Genomic DNA, 19,388 nt, shown 5'->3' on the forward strand with positions numbered 1-19,388 from the left:
TCTGCTGCAACTGTTCCCCTTCCCTCTGGCAACCCACAGTGGCTGTATTTTGTCTCCCCTCCTTGGGAAACGCCACCCTTGTGGTGTAGTGATGTAGAGTGGGAAGGGCGCGAAAGGGGGAGTGAGGTATCTGCATCCTTCCTCCCCACCTCAAGTTTTATGCATGATTGCACCATCAGCTAGTAGTCCCTCCTGTAGAAACTGTGTGTCACCTGTTTTGGTAGCGTGAGTGTTGCAAAGCATCTTCCTGCTTCCCTGTGCCAGGGGCTCAGAAGACGTCTAGCCACAAGTATGCATTTGCTGGAGAAGTCTTCTGAAGCCCCGTGGGATCAGGAGGCTGGATTAGCATCCCACATGGGAGCAGGGGAGGTTGACGTGGAGCTGAATTCTCTTTTCCTCTCCCTTAACAGGGCATCCCTTTGGAGCTCCTGCGTGGTCCTGCCTCTCCTGGCTCTCACCTGGATGTCTGCAGTTCTGGCAATCACAGATCGGCGGTCGGCGCTCTTCCAGATCCTTTTTGCTGTCTTTGACTCATTGGAGGGCTTTGTCATCGTGATGGTCCATTGTATCCTTAGGAGGGAGGTGAGCAGAATGACTCGTTCTCTTTAATATAACCTATGAACTTCCTACAGAAAATGTCTGAAAAATGCCTGCTCAGCCTGGTAGCTTTTCTAATCCTAACAGCTTTTGCCTTCATGTAGGCAGTGCCCAAAGAAATGACCGTGACATTATCAGTCAGAAGATGGGAAGCAAGAAAGAATGAATCGATGGTTGTTATGCCAAGTGTCCTGTAGAGTAGAATTTGGGGGACAGTCTTAGATTCACTTTTTTTCTAGCTCAAATGCCAGGTTTTGCTTGCTAAACACCAAAATTCTCTTTAAGGTTTTCATAAATGACTTGGTTGTAGGACCGGAAGGTGTTCTGAGTAAGTTTGCAGATGATAATAAACTGGGAGGAGGTGTTGATTCCCTTGAGAGAGGCCTTGCAAAGAGATCGTGACAAATTAGAGCTGGGCAATCACCAACGAGATGAAGTTTAACAAGAGCAAGTGCTGGATTCTGCACCTGGGAAGGGGCAACCCAGGTTATATGTACAGACTGAGTGATAAGAGGCTGAAGAGCAGCCCCAAAGAGAGGGATCTGGGTGTTTTGGTTTATGGCGAGTTGAATCTGAGCCAGCAGTGTGCCCTGGCAGACAGAAGGGCCAACTGTTGTACCCTGGGGTAAAACTCATGGCACTGCTGGCTGGGCGAGGGAAGGGATTGTCCCGCTCTGCTCTGTGCTGGTGCGGCCTCACCTCAAGCACTGTGTGCAGTTTTGTGCACCACAATATAAGGACATAAAACTATTAGAGAGTGCCCAAAGGAGGGCTACAAAGATGGTGAAGGGTCTGGAGGGGAAGACATATGAGGAGTGGCTGAGCGCCCTTGGTTTGTTCAGCCCAGAGCAGAGCAGGCCAAGGGGAGGCCTCATGGCGGCCTGCAGCTCCCTCACGAGGGGAGCGGAGGGGCAGGCGCTGAGCTCTGCTCTCTGGGGACAGCGACAGGACCCGAGGGCACGGCATGGAGCTGGGACAGGGGAGGGTCAGGCTGGGTGTTAGGGAAAGGTTCTGCACCCAGAGGTGGTCAGGCACTGGGACAGGCTGCCCAGGGCACTGGTCACAGCACTGAGACTGCCGGAGTTCAAGATGAATTTGGACACTGCTCTCAGACGTAGGTTCTGATTTTTGAGTGGTCCTGTGTGGAGCCAGGACTCAGTGGTCCTTGTGGGTCCCTTTCAACTCAGGATATTCTATGATTCTATGAAAATTAATATTTCCAGAATGTTTACACCTCTTCCTCCCCAATACGGATTATTAGGAAAACCAATTTTGCTTATTTGATTTTGAGAGGGGCAACTTGCACCAAGGTTTACAGCATGATTGTATGTTGGCATTAGCACATAGACATTTGAGCTAGAAAGTAATGTTAGCGGTAATCAAGTGAGGAAATTGAGTAAATTTTCTCCAGCCTCCCTGTGGAGATTTAAAATGGTAAATTATATCAAGGAAGAAAAGGAAAAATCTTTTATGTTTCTTTTAATTCTTTTCATCCTACTGAGCGAATAGACTATTAATAACAGAGACAGGAAGCCCTTTTTTTTCAGTATTCATTTTATCTTCTTACAGCTCCTTTAAATTAAGTAAAACAGATTAATTCCTTATGTCGGGCCAATGAAATCAATGGAATTACAACACTGGCTTGGCTGAGACTCCTTCGTCTAATTGCATTATGAATATGGGCCTGCGTTTAGCTCCCATTGAAGTCACTGGCATTATTTTTTTCCATTTATTTCAGTGAGTTTTGGATCAGATATATATTACAGCTGGTGTTGGATCATAACCAAAAATTGTAGACCCTAATATAATGATTTATGCTATAGCATCCATCATAAAAAATATTGTGATCTACCAAGGACTATATTTTTGTTGTTGTTGTTTTCAGCAGAATTTAATATGTTTGGTTCTTCTGTCTGGTTCTGACTTGTGCAAATCCATTTGCTCCTGCAGGTCCAGGATGCTGTGAAGTGCCGAGTCGTAGATCGTCAGGAAGAGGGCAATGGAGACTCTGGGGGGTCATTTCAGAACGGACACGCTCAACTAATGGTAGGGAAAACTACCATCTAGTCTGTTACTAAGGGACCTAGGGGTATCTTTTCCATGTAACTGATAAACAAAGGGCTCTGTCCATCATATATTTTGCGGTCATCACTCCTTTTTCCTTTAAACCTGTGCTTGAACAAACATAGTGTAGGCTCTTTCACACAACTCCTGTTTATTTTCATCGTAACATTCAGGGGCTCCAACTTACCGGGTTTTGCAGACATCTTGGGGAGATTCTTCCTTTCCCAGAAAACACAAAAGGCAAATATATCTCCTAAGTCTCCCAGACCTTTTTATCTTCATCATACTGCCTCATCCTAGCTGGAGCTAGGAGGCAATTTTTTTAATACTGATTTAATCACAGTGTGTTAGATCATAGTCATTATTACAAAGATACTGTCTCAAGCACACTTGTTTATGTTGCTTCACTGGGAATATAGTTTAAGCACTGTAAACCCTGCTCTTGTTGTGTAAATCCTTTACAAACAATCTAGATAAGACAGTAGGATGATAAACTATGGGGAATTGCCTTGCATTTGCTCTGCTGTTGTGATGTGTATGACATAGGAGACATTTAATTTCTGAAACTGGAGTAACAACATCAGGACAATCACTTCTAAGATTTGAGCAAGTTCCTAAAACATCTAGCTAGTATTAGACCTATATATCACGACCTCAGGGATTTCTGCCAGTCACTCCTGTGCTAAGCCAGGTAGCTTGTGCTTGGGTACAAGGTCTCATTTCAGTCCAAAGCACAATCTTGAAGTCAAGACATCAAGGCATATCCTATTCTACCACATCTCATATTTAAAAACAGGTACCTCATTTCTAATTTAAATGTGTAGTCTTCTGATTGTCAGCCATTTTTTTTGGCTATGCCTATTTATGTGTAATTAGAAAGGCCCTTGTGTGCCTCATACTTAAGCTCCGTCAATAACAGACAATAATCATATCCAGTCTCAGTCTTCCTTGCAATAAGTTAACACACTGAGCTATTTTATTCTCCTTCTGTAAGACATTTGCCGTCAAATTATTTCTATAACCCTTTTCCACATGTCCTTCAAACTCGCAGTATCCTTTCAGATTGTGGACACTGTATTTGTTATTCTATTGTTAGCATCCCAAGAGCTATATGCTGAAGTGCCAGATTTTTCTCCCTTTGTATTCCTCTGCTTTCATTTATTATCAACCATCTTGCAAAATTCTGTCAGCTACAAGTTTTTAGCTATGAGATTACATTTACTTCTGCACTGTTGATAGACGTGTTGAGAAGTAGAGAGCTTGCAATCAGTTTCCTTACATCCAAGTACAAAGAGCTCCCAAACCCAGACATGAATGATGACTCCTTGCTGATATTTTAGAGGGGTACAATGTTATTTTATAGTCACCAAATTGTGCTGTAACCAAAGAAATCAAAGTCTTTGAAGGACAGCATTTTTGTTGTTACCTTTTCCACTAATCTCAAAATCTTCTCAATGTATTAAAAGAAGCTTAGCTGAGCAACCTGTTTTCCACAAAATCTTATTGACATTTATTAAATATAAACCTATCCTTTGTTTATTTATTTATTGTTGGAACTAGCACAGGTTGTTCAGTTGCATTTTTTCCTGAAACTCCTATCATCAAAATGTGATTACATTTTTCTTTGTCATCCCACTTGCCCATTTTAACATGAGCCCGATATTATTTCTCTTCTACTCCTTTTAAATTTATTTGATATTCCAAACAATTTGCTAGTAAATTAACATAAGCAAGGTTGACATAATTACTCATAATTCCAAGAACTCTTGGTTATCAACCTGCTAATACTAAAGCATTTATCCCAGGGCAATGGGGATGTTATTTTACACACTCTTCTTAGTATGAAATTGGAATGCATTTCAGCACGTTAATACAATTATTTTAAATGTCTTCTTTCTGAAATGATACTAGAAATAATTAGTGAACTCTTCTACCTTTTGCTATTCTGTGGTCTCCCCAGCATACCCAATTCCTGAAAGTGTTATCTACTATAAGCTTTTGAAATGGAATTAATTCATACTGAGAGAAAGAAGGAGTTTCATTTGCCTGTACAGACCACAACCAAAGTTAATCAGCCTTTGTACCTAGAGGGACCGTTAATTTTATACTTTAAGATATTTCAGAGTTTCAGAAGATATTTAAGAGTTAAAGAAGCAGAGATGTTTCCACTTCATGTGATTTTGTGATAAATCACAAGAAATTCCAGTAGTAAGTGTGGAGCACTGTCAGCAGCATCTGCAGACCTTTTTAACTGGTGGAGGAGAATCCACTTGGACTAAATGTGGGGAGATACGTCCAAGGCAGATCAGGCCAGGAATCTGTCCCCAATTTATTAGAAATATGCATAAACATGTTCCAGGGAGATATATTAATTCGGCAGCTCAGGAATTAGCTTTTGGATGATCACAAGAATCCAGGTGAAAAGCAGTGTTACAGCTCTATCAGTGCCTGAGGTTCAAGAGCCACAGGTGGAAAAAAAGCAGTCTGTTTGACATGTTTCAAAGACTAACCAAAATGTCTCTTCTCCGCTCTTCTGGCAGTGATTATGTCTGGCTCATGAATTAAAAAATTTTTTGCATTTTCCGGACGCCTTTCTTTTCCCCATCACCTCCTTTTGACCACGTCCTCTGTGTTCTCTGTCTTTCAGACCGATTTTGAGAAGGACGTGGATATGGCTTGTAGATCAGGTGAGCACATCACAGGTGAGAATCAACAAGTGACCTGGTTTGGGGATTGAACTAGGCCATTTTTTTTCCCTTTCTACTTTATTTGTGTATGTCGTACTGGCTTGCATGTGCGTGTGTGGGCTGCCCTTACTCTCAACCCTGGCCAAAAGAAAGCATCTCCCCTAATTCTCCCCTATGCTTTGCTTATCCTATTCCCCTCCAGCTCTCTTGGCCTTCTAGCTAAGGTCAAACCTTGCTCTGAAGTGTTATTTCATACCTATGGTCCATGTAACACAGTGGCAGAGAAGAGAATCAAGGAAGAAGAGATTGGTTCCATCTCTTCCTGCTGTGATCCTTCTTTGCTGTAGCAAGCCCTGTCTAAGGCCAGCCTCAGACAGCTGTGTGCTCAGGAGGTGTCTTTGAGAAGGTCTGGACTTTGGAGAGCCTTCCCAACATCCCCCCTGGCCCCATGCACACCTCTGGTGCAGTAGTAAGCTGCCTGTTCGTATGGAGGTGGGTCAGGTCTCTTTGCTTCCACTTTTCTCCTGCGTGTTCAATCACACACGCTCTTTCTGACTTTATATGCATGGGCCAACCGTCCCTGTCCCCACTAAGTCCCTTTTTTTCCCATGCCCCTGAGGGTGTCTGCATCTTCTGAAGTCTCCTTTGCTGCCTGGTTGTCTCTGCAGGTTTTGTCTTTTCCTGATCCTGGCATGCCTGACCGTTTGGCTGGGATTTATTTTTTAATTTTTTCCCCCTTTGTAGATATTTAGGCTTTCGTTTACCTTCCCACACTTGTCCCCTTCCCCAAGCAAGAGAAATACCAGCTCGCTTGGCACTTGCATATAATTCACATCTTCCAAACCAGGATCTCTCCAAGCCAAGGACAGTAAATACTATGTGTGCAGTTCCCATCATGGGAAAATTTCTCTCTCTCTTTCTCTCCCTGTATTACTCTTTCTCATTCTCTTTCTTGCTCATTCTCTCATTTTCTCCCTCACTCTTTCTATCTACATCTGTCTACCTGTCCCTTTCATTTATCTTTATCTAATCCATCATTTCTTTATCTGCTTCTAATGCGTTTATCTATCTTGCATCTCTCTTTCTATCTTGCAGTCACTTACTTATCTCTGTCCTCAGCTGTCTGTCTTGCTGTACCTGTTGTTTATGTATTTCTGTCTCTGTCAACATTTATCTCTGTCGCTGTGTTTCTGTGTCGTGTCTATCACTGTCACTATCATTTATCTATCTAATATCTATCTATATCTTACCTGTCTTCTTCAGTCCTTCTCTCTGCCTCACTCCCTCTCCCTACGCCTATCACAGCCACAGTATATTTATCTCACTTATCCCTGTGATATCTTATTTCATGGTCTCTTTCTGTCCATTTATCTCTTTTCAGGGTTGCTCCATTTTTTTTCTTTGTTTCTCTGTCTCATACTCTATAATTGTATTTCTCACTGACTACATCATCTCGTTTGTCTTTCTCCTTCCTTTCTGACACTGAAGACCTCAGTTCTGAACTACCACGTGCAAAAGACGTGCATGTGAGACCAGATCTGACTTGAATGCATGCTCAGCAAACATGCATACCCAACCAGCTTGTGCTTTGTGCTGACAGCCAAGGCAGACCCCAGACTCCTGCAATCAGGAGCCGTTCTGTAGCTATTACTGAGCTTCTTGCTTCTAAATTGAGTTTCCCAAAGGAAATGCAGAAGACCCTGGATCAGCAGCTCTTTAACAGCCTAGTCCTCCCTTCCTTAGCTCCCTCCTTTACAACTTTTTTTTTTGTTTGTTGATGTCTGCCTGAAGAGAGAAACCTTCTCTGGTAAAGTGCTGTTACTCTGCACCAAGCTAATTAATAATAGTCACCGTTTTGGAGCCCTTTCTGTACGGTGCATCAGTGGTCTTCCTATGCATTCTGCATCTTTGAATAATAAAAAATATAAATCTGCCCATTGGTTCCTGGCCATGATCTGTCCTGGAGGCAGCAGCTCTCATGCTATGACAGATTAGAGATACTGGGAACTGATACTGGGAACGTGGATTCACTGCTAGGATTTTGTCCCTAGCTCAATGGTGTAAGTTCACTGCTTCATGCTTGGAGATAGCTAAGAGCAAACTTCTCCAAACCTGCTTCGTGCAGCAGATGTGAGCAAGGAAAAGAGCCTAAATCACTGAACCTTACTGACACATCCTAGCTAAAGGCCTGAGTTCAGTAACACCTTTCTGCACCCTACGGTATGAATACATTATAATTCTCTAATTTGTCCTAGTGTGCCCTCTAGCCACGTCAAGATAACTGTGGCTGCCATAGGTATGCCCTGCGTGTTTATATTTCAAAGCTTTTTAGAAGTTCCTATATTCCACTTGGTCTCATTCTCAACCTGTTTTGCCTGCTCTGTAGTTTTTGAGGGCTTCTGTGCTCCTCCAGCACCCACCAGCATGAGCTGGCAGAAAAATGGGTATGACCCCAGTCCCATGGGATTCCTCTGCCATGTGTCAGGTTGCCCCAAAGATCTTTGTCTCTGCTCAACAGGAAAAAAAATGGTAAAAGGTCCTCGTTGTTTTTTTTCTGAGATGGGAAAAAGGGGAACACAAATTTATATCTCCTTTCCTGTGCTGAAATGCAGGGTAAGTATCCTTCAGTGCCACGCCACTTTGTCCCTGCCCCATAGTTGGTGTTTTCCATCCCCTGGAGACATCAAGGCTGATGCCATAATCTTCTTAAGGTCTTTGCTGCAGCCTCAGATCAACCGAGCAATACGTTCTTGTGCTCACAAATGAAGCAATTGTTTTGTTGGAGACTGTGTGGTGTGGGAATGAGTGTCTGTGTGTCCTGTATATAGGTCCTAATCGGCATGTTCACCTCATCCTCAGATTAAAGCTTTCCTCTCCTCTTTAGGAATATTTATGGAACTCCGTTTTGTCCCCTACACAAATTGTGAAACACTAAATAATTATCTCTCACAAAGGCTTGGCATGATTATTGGAACATAAGCTTTATGGAGAGCTCGTCAGAAATTGATAACAAAATATGACGTGTTTTAAAATACCAAATCCTGAAACCATCCCTTGGAAAAGATCAACCTGAAGCAGTTCAGCAAATTAAATAATAATAATAACATATATTAAGAAGAAAAAAAAAAGAGCTGTCAATAATGTTGCATTTCAGCTATTTTCTGATTCAAAATCCTTTTTGACATGAAATCAATCTTCTACATGAAACAATCTGCTCAGCTATAGGCTAGTGACATGTTATGTATGTGCTAACTAGCTGTATACGTGTATTTGCTTTTTGAGATAGTGTTATCACTATGATTATATGTGTTGGTGTACTCTGGAGTTTTGGCCATGACTGGGTTGGGAAATTCTCAGCACACAGAATTCTCTTAAAATGAGGGATCTTTTTTCCTCCCTAGTTTTAGTTTTGCCTTCAGCATCCTGGACTAGAAGGAAAACAACCACCACAACAGCAACAAAGAACTGTATTAAATTGTTTGGCCTCTGTAGTCTGCTTCTGAGAGGTCCAAGGGAACATGCTAGCGTGGTGTGACTGTGGTCGGTGTATTGATGTGTTAAAAAAAGGTGAGGTGAGGTGCTAAGGATACTTGTCTGTCTCCCTAGTGCTGAATAAAGACATCACCACCTGCAGGACCTCAACCATCACAGGAACGCTGAAGCGCCCATCACTACAGGATGAGGAGAAATTGAAACTCAATCACCAGAAGGGGTCCTCAAACTTTAACAGTCTTCCAGCCAACGTCTCCAAGATGCATCTGCAGGGCTCCCCGCACTACCTGGGGGCCATCAACCTGAACGAGTTCAGCAATCACAGTCTCACCCTGAAGAAGGACAAGAACCAGCCGCCCAAATCCATCTACATCTGTGATGGGGACATCTTCAAGAAGTTGGACTCAGAACTCTCCCGGGCCCAAGAACAAACGCTGGACACCAGCTATGTCATTCTGCCTACCAACACATCTACCTTGCGGGCCAAACCACCCAAGGACGAGAGCAAATACAGCATCAATATTGACCAGATGCCCCAGACAAGGCTGATCCACCTCAGTATGGCTACTGACCCAGGCTTTGTCGTCAAGAGTCCTCCACGGGAGCCTGTGACCATGACTTGCAGTGAGGTGCAGGGTTCCTCCATGGTACAACAGCAGCAGCAGCTGCCCCCACAGAATATCTCCAATGAGTCACAGATTCCCAACAGCCTGTGTGACACAGGAGACTCAGGGAACTCAGGTGTGGTGTCCAAGAGTGAGACCGTCTCCACCCTCTCCATGAGCTCCTTGGAGGTGAGCATGTGAATCCCTGTATTGTTCCCAGCTCATGATGATGCCCTGATGATGGCCACACCAGATGTTTCGAAAGAGAAGTCCCAGGGCAAATGCAGCCCCCTGTTTAGTTCCAGTATTACATTACTCTGAGGGAACCCCGGCAGGTGGTACCATTTTGTAATTTAATTTTTAAAATCATTACTTACAAAGCCACAGTCCGTTTCTTGATGGCCTGTCTTTTGCCCTACAGGCAATGCAAAGTCAAATCAAAACTTTGGCTTGTCAAAGACTGTTAACTTTAATGCGAGGCACATGGCTTGCATTACCTTTCCTCCTTCTATCCTCTTCCTCTGCTTCCCATTTTGATGGCTTCAGTCATGATGCAGTTGAGAAAATCCTCGTGATTGCAAATGTAAAATGTCCTTAAGGCATGCCCCACAACTCTCTTAGCATCAAAGAGATGTCAGAGGTTTTACATAAGTGCAGACCTCTCCTTCTGACCCGTGATAACTCAGGACATATATTAGGAGTTCTCCCTAGTGTATACCTCTTACACTGATGTCTGTCTGTCCTAGTTCTTTTACTTCTCAGCACCTGGACCTTTTTTTGCCTGTTGTCAGAGAGCAGGTCTTGACCACTGCTGCCCAAATTTCAGTCTGTACTGATTGGTGGTCAAAAGCTCTACTAGATCAGTTGGCTGAGCATCTCTATTTGCTTCCCGTTCTATGAATCACCTGCAAGCTCCTAACTCAGACAGAGGCTTGAATTAGCCAAAATTCCATGTTCAGCCCTCCTTGGGGCTCTGTGGTTTTGTGAGGGATCTCTAATGGCACTTCACATTAGGAATAGCCAGAGAAACATATTTAAAGTGGTGGAAAAAGGAAAAAGAGAAAGAACCTCTCTGTTTTATCTACTGTGTGGTTCAGTCTGTGCCCAGCCACCAGCATCAATCCCTTACTAACCGTCACCCACCTCTCTTTTTCGTTTGAATCCCCAGAGACGGAAATCCCGGTATGCAGAGCTAGATTTTGAGGTGAGTACATCCTTTTCTGAGTGCAGTTCTTGATGGGTAGGGTAAGAAAGAGAAATGCCTTTTTTTTTTTTTTTTTTTTTTCTGGCATCTTTGCAGGAGTGCAGCCTTTGCCAAAGAACTGCTTCAGGGGGTTGAAAATGGTGGGTTGAAAGAGCTGTACTGGCTGCCTAGTAAGGCTTACCCTGTTCAGCTAATCCAAAGGGTGATTTATATTGGTTCGTGCTTAATTTATGGAGCAGCTGCTTCTGCGTAAACATTTGTAAATCAAGATCCTATGTCAGGGTGCACGAGGCCTGTAGCATCTCTTCTGTGAACAAACCGCTTGTGGAAAGCTAAGGTGCTACAGGTGGCTGTGCCACGTTCCTGTTTGGGAAGCACAAGTACATCTTTTGCTTGGTGACCTGAAATGCCTTGTCTTTTGTGCCAGAGCTCTGCTGCTTAACAGAAAGGCAGGTAATGTGTCCGCACTGTCACAGCACATCATCAAACCTGGTCTTTCACACCTATTAATGAACCTCACAGAATCTGCCTGGGAGGAACAAGTATTTGTCTGTACTGTACATAGGGACGTGTCTGACCTCATATCTGAGGCACAAAACGGAAAGCTTTGAAAGAGCCAGTGCTCCACAAAGGGTCTGTGTGGCTACTGGGAGCTGGTGCAGGCCGCCTGAGTCAGATCATGGCTTCTGTAGCTGCAGAGCCGTGCTTTCCCTTCAAAGCTGCTGCCTTATTCCAAAATAAGTTATGTTAAGGGGCCATGAGGAGTTGCCTGTAATGCTAGAAGCACTTCGGAGCTCAGGGCTATGAGTTTGGTGTGAAACTGAGGCACAGTGAGAACATCTGAGCTGGTATTTCATGTTGGTCCCAAACTTTGTAAGCCAGCTTCTCCAGTTATAAAGCACTCAGCAGAGCACAAGCAAGCAATCTTCACCGTGCTCTTACATGCAAAGGGAAGGCCTTCTAAAACATGGTCCTGCATCTCCTGGGCAGTCGAAGGTAGAAGTGAGATGCAGAACAGCCAAAATACGATGAAAAAGGAAATTGGGAAGTAGTTTCTGCTAGAACTTCTTTGGCCTAAATCCTACACATTCAGATAAGCTCTGAACATGTTTGCCAAGGAGGCACGGTCTGAACAGAGTGAGGGCATGGGGTCAGCAATCAAGAAAGGTCAGCAAAGCTTCCTGGATCAAGCTGGTAGACCAGTGCCAGCCAAGCACAAATTTTGCAGCATAAACAGTTGGCAGGTGCAGGTTTGGGGCAACCATAAGTTCAAGAATTATCCCATCTTATCCTGAAATCAAAGGCAGCGTTACACTGGGTCCCCGGTGAACTTTGAAGCTGTTTTAGGCAGGCCAGATTTCACCTACAGGGAGACAGATCTAGGTTTTAATAATATATGTAACTTTGGGGGGAGGAAATGATGGTTTTGTACAGCTGGGTAGGGTTTGCTGACCTGTGGCCCTTCTGTTTTCTCCAGAAAATCATGCACACAAGAAAACGTCACCAAGACATGTTCCAAGACCTGAACAGAAAACTCCAGCACGCAGAGAAGGAGAAGGAGTCTCCAACAGCGGACAGCAAGGTTAGTCACACACACCCAGCACCATCACCTCCTGGAGCTATTTAGTGCCAGCAGGACCACAGGAAAGTTTGGGAGCCCTCACTGAGTGCCTTACCTTGAGTTTATGTCTGTGCACATTGCAATAATGACACATGCACTACACGGTATGCAGAGAGCCACAAAGGTACCACTAGCTTCTCTACAGAGTGGGCAGCAACCCAGGTGGAGAAAGTCTGTCCTCATGTCCATTCATATATGGGGTCTGTGTTTCCATGTCTTTGTCTGTTCCCCATGTTTGTGTCTGTCCTTTGCCGCATGCCTTTACTCATAGCTAGGAACTGGAAATCAGAACAGCCTTGGAGAAATCGAGGTGGAAAGAGGAGAGTGCAGAAGGCAGGGGTAGAAGGAATCAATTCAGGTTGAGAAAGCCCTCTAAGATCATCTAGTTCAACCTTTAACCTAGTACTAAAGTCCACCACTAAACCATGCTACTGAGTTCTATATCTACACCTTTCTTGAAGACCTCCAGGGTTGGTGACTCCACCACTTCCCTGGGCAGCCTGTTCCAATGTCACACAACTCTTTCAGTAAATAAATTTCTCCTATTATCCAACCTAAACCTTCCCTAATACAACTCAAGGCCATTTCCCCTCATCTTATCACTTGGTGTTTGGGAGAAGATCCGGTCCCCACCTCACTGTAGCCTCCTTTAAGGTAATAATGCAACAGAATTTTCTGTCCCTGCAGGAGGCCAAGGTGGCAGTGATGGGCATAGCTATCTAGGAAAGCCACAGTGATGGGATTTAAACTGTAATGGTGGCACCACGTCTTGGTGACCGCGTGCTAACTAAAAGGGAGGTGAGGGAGGTGTATCTGCTGCAGCAAAAGAGAAAAAAACAAGCAGTAGTCAGGCTGGCAGGAAGAAATGAAAATTGGGTTGTGCCCTCCCTCAAAGAGTGGAGCAAGGTGAGCTATTTATTCTTGGTCATTTGCAAGCAAAGTCAGATCCAGGAGGCACAGTCACCTGCAGAATGGTCAAGGAGGTGCTGGTGGGGCTTATTGGGATGTGACAGGCTTAGAGACAAAACCAGAGTGCGGAGGGTGGCTGAGTAAGAGATTTAGTTTGATTCTTCGTGGAAGCGGAGCACTGCAGAGCCTTTGGTCTGCATTCAGATCTCACAGCATAGCTGCGCTGAGCTCTGGAGACGTGGTCCCAGCAAATCCTATTTTTATTGAGTGTGACAAGGTATCATTATGGGCTGCCCTGTGTTACAGAATAAGTGGAATACCAAATCTAGCAGAGAGGCTCAGATCAAAGAAGCCTGTGTTGGCCTAAAATCCCAACGCATTTCACTGAGTTTCAGCTCTGTGCATTTTTTTATTTAGGTATGCCACAGCCATAAGAATCAGAAATGCCTAAGTACCATGTAAAAGCTAATCTATGGTATGTTTGCAGGAGAGTTTTATAGATTGAGATGTTTTGGGCATTTCAGAGATATATCTAAATCTATCTAGAATTAAAGTTGCCAGAGTCAGCATCAAAGAGCTTTGAACTGCTGGAAAGAAGCTGTGAAGGTGGCCTCTGCATATTGACTGAGTCTTTTTCAAGTTGTGAATTTCCCTTGGATGTTATCTGGGAGGGGGAGCTTGCAGCATGGGCAAGTAAGTAGTGGGTATGGGTTTAGTAACATCCAAGGCGTTACAAAGGAAAAGAAATATCTTTCTTCACCCCTTTTTCTGCCATTTGCTGCGGGGGACCACACTGGAAATCATTTCCTATCTTCAGCTTGCCTTGAGAAGGCAAACTGGGAATATCAGGGATTAAAGTAACAACAAAAGAAATGTTTCTCTTTTATGCGTGTTTAGGTTATAAAACGATGGAGTATTTCTTCTGGTGGAAGTGATAAAACTAACGCTAGCGTAAGTCTGGCTTTCATTTTGTGTTGAAGAGCATTGTAGACCAGTCCCAAACCTTTTCCTAACGCATGACTCCAAACACATCCCTTCACCAGTAGGAAACTCCTTGCCTTGTGGGCATGAACAAGGTCAGAAGGCTCCTGGAATACCCTTGAACTCTTTCATGAATAGAGCAGAAAGGATCTTTACTGGGTCTAGTCCATCTGCCTGCATTGCTGTATCTTTGATTTCACTTCTGAATAAGCAACCACAAAGTCAAGCCACCAAGCCCCTCTCCAACCCTGGCAGTTTCCCAGCCTCTCCTGGCAGCATGTCCCGTTGTCCTAAGCCCTTTCCAAGACACGATGCTTTTCCTAATCTTCTTGCAATTCATCTCTCCTCCTTCAACTCCGAGGTCAGAAAGCTGCCGCTGAGACTTGAACTAAATGTCTGCATAGAAGAGAGGCTTCCTTTGCGAATTCCTAGGAATGGTGCTGACCCTGTTTAGGGTTTGGTTTGTGTTTTTTTTTTTGTTTTTTTTTTTTTTGCTTTTGATTTAAATGCTGGTGCTCTCTGGCCAAAACTGATCATCCCATCATGCTAGATACATAGTTCATTTCAGATTAATTATTGCATTGTTAAATTAGAATAAACAGAGGAATGGGAGGAAGAGGAACAACAAATCTGTCTCTTTAGGAAGGGGGATTGAAAACTCAGCCATCATGCTTGTTCACTGTTGAGGATTTCTCCAGCTTAAGCTGTAAAACATGATTTTTCAGCAAAGATCTGAAGGTTTGTACCCACATATATTCTTCCTCTCCAAGTACACTGACATGTTTAAACTTTGGATAAGTGTTACTGCAGTGTACACTTAAAAAGGTAAAGAAGACTGCCCTTTACCCACCATCCCAGAGTAGTTACTGGCAGAGCTGGAAACATCGTCAGGGACTCCTGCATGTTTGAGCTGTTTGGCTTTTCTCCTGTACAAGATCCATTTCTGAAGGGCATTACTGAGTTGAAAATGACCCAAGCCCTACCAAAGACAGCCTTGACTTGTGCCTTTGGGCTTGGCTCTCATCCTACAGACATGGGGGCAGGTTTGGGGAAGAATTCTGCTTTCCCCTCACCCAGCAGCCAAGGAATCCTTTCCTTACACCTCTCTGCTCCCTTGCATGGAGGCCACGGGGGTGGAAGATCTGTTTCCTACAGCGAGAAGGCAAAAAGGGATGCAGAAGACTCTGCTCGTCTGGGTGACGATGGGTGACACCAGCCCAGGTGCCAGGTACAGCTCTGAGAGGAACAGCCTTACACCATCAGAGCATCCTGCTCCGGGCCCAGCCAGGAGCTAAAAAAGCTGTCCTGGTAAAAGCTTGTGGTGTTGCACAACCTACCCCAATCACCTAGGAGGCTTTCTTGGCTATAATCAGCGCTGCCACTAGCCATCACACGTAGCCCTGCAAGTCAGAATGGCTATGGCAGAGATCTGGAGCCCAATCCACAACCCACCAAGATTAGGGGTGTCCCCACAGCCTGTCATCATCCTACTGTGAGCAGTGCTGCCAGGATGGTGTGTCAGAGGTAGGCAATTAGGAGAACGGGAATAGCGCCAGGCCATATTTAACGCGCTCCCAGGGAACACTGTGGCACCAGTGTTTGCTGCGGTGAATTTTGCTGCAAACCAAAGCACAGTGCTAATGCTGAGCTAACTCTGAGCCTCAGAGCACAGTAACACAGTAAAGCCCTTCTCTGAACAGCAAACCTGGATTTTCCTGTTCTATTTTTTTCAATTTATTCCATATTCCATGGACTTTCTTATATATGAACCTCAACTATAAAAGTGCTCCCATTGGAAGCATGCTCAGCTATTCCTGGTTAAAATTGCCCAGCAGAATCCTTGTTCAAAGCATTCAGGACCACACATCCACTGACATTCAAGCCTAGACCACCGTACGGGTGTGGGTTTCACACATTTGTGTCATTAAGAACTAATCAGGGATGTAGACCCTATTACCCAAATCTAACTTTTCAATGCTAGCGAATGATAAAGTATTAGCAGACTGACATACAGCAAGATCTGACGACTGCAAGTTGAAAAATCATTTTTTTAATGCACTGATAGACCTCTGTATGACCTTATCATGGGCTACAGTAAGTTTTATCTCTCTTGCAGTCTTCAAGATCAGATGAGGCAAGGAAAATGGGGAGGGCTTTTGTAAAATCTGCCCTAATCCAAAAGGAAGGTGCAAGGTTGTTGGCAGGACTCCTTTGCTCCTGTTATGCTGGATTTTGGGACAGGTTATGTCTGTCCCCCAAAAGGGACTTGACTCAGGGACATCTGGGTTTGCTTTGCTCATCCTGCCAGCTGCCTTGGGGCCAGCCTGTGTGTGGAGGTTTCACAGTGTTCCCCTTCCAGTTTATTATCCCAGACCAAACCGAGAACTGGTGTAGACCCCAAGCAGAGAACCAATAAGATGTTGAAACATCTGAGGGGTCTACGTAGTTGTTCTGTAGACAGCTTATTTGTAGCGAGGAAGCACGGAGGGAACCAAAAGCTTGGAGACAACCAAAGCAGAATTTGCATCAAAAAAATATATATATAAAATAAATAAAATAAAATAAAACAGCCACCCACACCACACATCCTAAGTAATTAAAATAATTCAAAGTGCTCTCAGCATCTGGGATCCACCAAGCCTTCATTTTTAACACCACAATGAGTCTTAAAAGTAGTCCTGATCAATAGTCCTGTCTTCTTGCTTCTCTGCTGGATGCCAAAGCGAGTGCTGGTGGGATGGGCGCACCCTGCAGGCTGCTCCAGGTGCTGGGTCCTCTGCTCTCCCCTCAGTCAGGATTGAGACTCAGACAGCCTGAATTCATCCAGGCCCTGAGGATCACAGGTATCTCTTCGTAACAGCTTTAAGGCACACTTTGCTGCCCAAACGGATGGGTGTTGAAGGGTTAGGTTGGTGCCGAGTCAGACAGCAGAGTTCCTTCTGGTCATTCCCATCACCTTGAGTCATGCTTTAGCCACCTGATTGCTTAAAAAAGAATAATCCCGTGGCTGAAAACCTTGCAAGTTTGTTTCTCAGTTTAAAAATCTGCCTTTTACCTGGCTCAAGCATTCCATTGTTTCCCTCCTTCCCTGTACGTACGCATATTTCCCAAGGTCTGTATTCATTCAGCCAAGAACCATCCACATCAAAGCAGGATGGTGGCTACTTTCAAGCTCCTTTGTACCACCCGGGAAAGATTTTCCTGCCCAGATCTGTATTGTTAGGGTAAAACATCTCCAACACTTCTCCTCCCTGCGAGTTAATTGCTAAAGAGATTCCAGCGCCTGGGCTGGACGTCAGGAAGGGTCCCCATGCTCTGCAGCTGCGTGGCATGAAAGTGGAGGCTTTGCAGCCTTTAAGGTAAGCCAGGGCTTTGTTTCTTCTGTGCTTAACACCAGCTTTGAAAGCATTGGAAGTGACATTCCTGCCTTCCCCCTCGGCAGGAGCCCTTTAATCCAGTTCCATTAGAGAAGTTTGAATCACATACATATTCCCCTCTCCTTGCCAGCATCTGGCTTTGCATTCGTTTCAAACAGCAGCTCTTTATTTGTGCAGAGGTCAGCGAAAGCTGTGCTGTGCAGAGCTCTTCACATTTCTCTGCTTTGACTGTTCTTACTTATTAGCTGCTCACTACGCTCAGCTCCCTATGGCTTGAATGGCTTCTGCTTTGGCTGCAGCCCTGTCCTGGACCTCACATAAAGGAGCTGGACTCATTCCCTAATTCAGCTCTAAGCTCAGCTCTGAAATGCAGTCCCATCTCTCCAAACCCAGTGAAAAAAAAGGTTTTTTTTTCCTGCCATTCTCTGACTTTCCCCTGATTTCTGTTACACCGCTTCTGCCTGGATTACTCACTTTCCTCTTCTCAGATCGAGATTTTTCTAAGCTTTCCCCTTCAGACACCTGCAGGATGTGCCCATCCCACCAGCTCTTGCTTTGGCATCTATCAGAGGAGCCAGAGCAAAGGACTATTGATCAGTGCCATAGCTCATTGCTAGTAGGGATTGCGTGCCTCCCTGGCAGGCTCTGCTGCTTGATACAATTCATCCCCTTGCTCGCTGGCTACCTGAGCTTCTTCACGCTGGCTCAGAAGCTGGAAGCTCTGGGAGAATACAGTTTCTCTCCATGGGAAGCTCTTTCTGTAGGCTGAGGTTGTGGTGGTGGTCAAACACAGGCTTTTCCTCGCCGAGGAATTAGAAAACCGTGCCCTTCTGCAAGGGAAGCTCCACTTACGGGTGGGGTGTCTCCTCTGGGCCACGTGTTTAATTCTCTCTGCACTTTTTAAAGGCTTTGCTAATTGACAACTATTAAAAGACAAATTACAGTAAGTGTTATAGGGAGGAATGCTACATAAAGTATAATAATTACTACGATAAATTCTGCTATGGAAATTATGTCAACCTTTAATTCATTCGCCCATAAACCATCTGTCAGCTGCTCGCTGTCCCACACGCCATCACTCAGCAGTTCACCTTCTCCGGTAGATCATCCAATAACCCCTATCCCACCTATCAAGCATCAAAATTTCTGAAAAAGACATTTTATTCCTAGTATCTTCTGTGCTGACAGCCAATTCGTGCCTTGCCCTTTGATGCTAACCAGGTATCAGCAGCTCCAAAACCATTCAGTGCCCACCAACAGGTTCAAGACGGATCAAGCAAAGGACTCTGTAAAGAATCATGTTTTGGGTGCTTTTGGTCACCTCATGGCATCTGTGGTTGCCCCTCTGAGGTATGGGGGAGCCTTTACTGATGTTGGCAGTTTGGGGAACACTCATGTGTCCGTGTCCACCAGCAGACTCCTCAGTAGGCCATAGAAATTGTGCAGAAAAGGATGGTGTGTTCACTGGGTAGATTAATGGTTGAAGCTTGGAGAACAGCCTGTTCCTCATGCTGCTGGGACCCCTGGCTTTCTCCACAACCTTCAGGCAAGGAGCTATTCATGAGTTTATGGAAAGTGATGCTTTTAAGGGTCTTCAAGAACTCCTCAATGCCTGTTCTCATCAGCTGTGCATGGTTCCTCTAGGTTGGCTCAAAGCAACCCTCCAGATCAGACCATCTCAACTTCAGATGGTACAGAAGCAGCAAACATATTTTTCTTCTCCAGCAAGTGCATATTTCAAGTTTTCTAACTGATATCCATCAATGCGAGTTAAAAACACATATTATTTCTTTTTTTTTCCAAAACAAAATTCTAAATTAAGCCAGCCAGTTCCTTTTATTTCACTTTTCT

The 19,388-nt window shown here is 44.5% G+C and overlaps 1 protein-coding gene across 1 annotated transcript in view; it reads left to right on the forward strand.

Moving 5' to 3' along the window:
* ADGRB1 (adhesion G protein-coupled receptor B1) overlaps positions 1-19,388 on the forward strand; it is a 185,375-nt gene that overhangs the window by 160,757 nt on the left and 5,230 nt on the right. The window contains exons 25-30 of the mRNA XM_050708982.1: positions 411-582; positions 2,548-2,643; positions 5,309-5,363; positions 8,955-9,634; positions 10,614-10,649; positions 12,127-12,231. Coding sequence (XP_050564939.1) covers positions 411-582; positions 2,548-2,643; positions 5,309-5,363; positions 8,955-9,634; positions 10,614-10,649; positions 12,127-12,231 — 1,144 coding nt within the window. The remainder of the gene's footprint in view (positions 1-410; positions 583-2,547; positions 2,644-5,308; positions 5,364-8,954; positions 9,635-10,613; positions 10,650-12,126; positions 12,232-19,388) is intronic.

This window comes from Cygnus atratus, chromosome 2, assembly GCF_013377495.2.
Source record: "Cygnus atratus isolate AKBS03 ecotype Queensland, Australia chromosome 2, CAtr_DNAZoo_HiC_assembly, whole genome shotgun sequence".
Taxonomy (NCBI): Eukaryota; Metazoa; Chordata; class Aves; order Anseriformes; family Anatidae; genus Cygnus; species Cygnus atratus.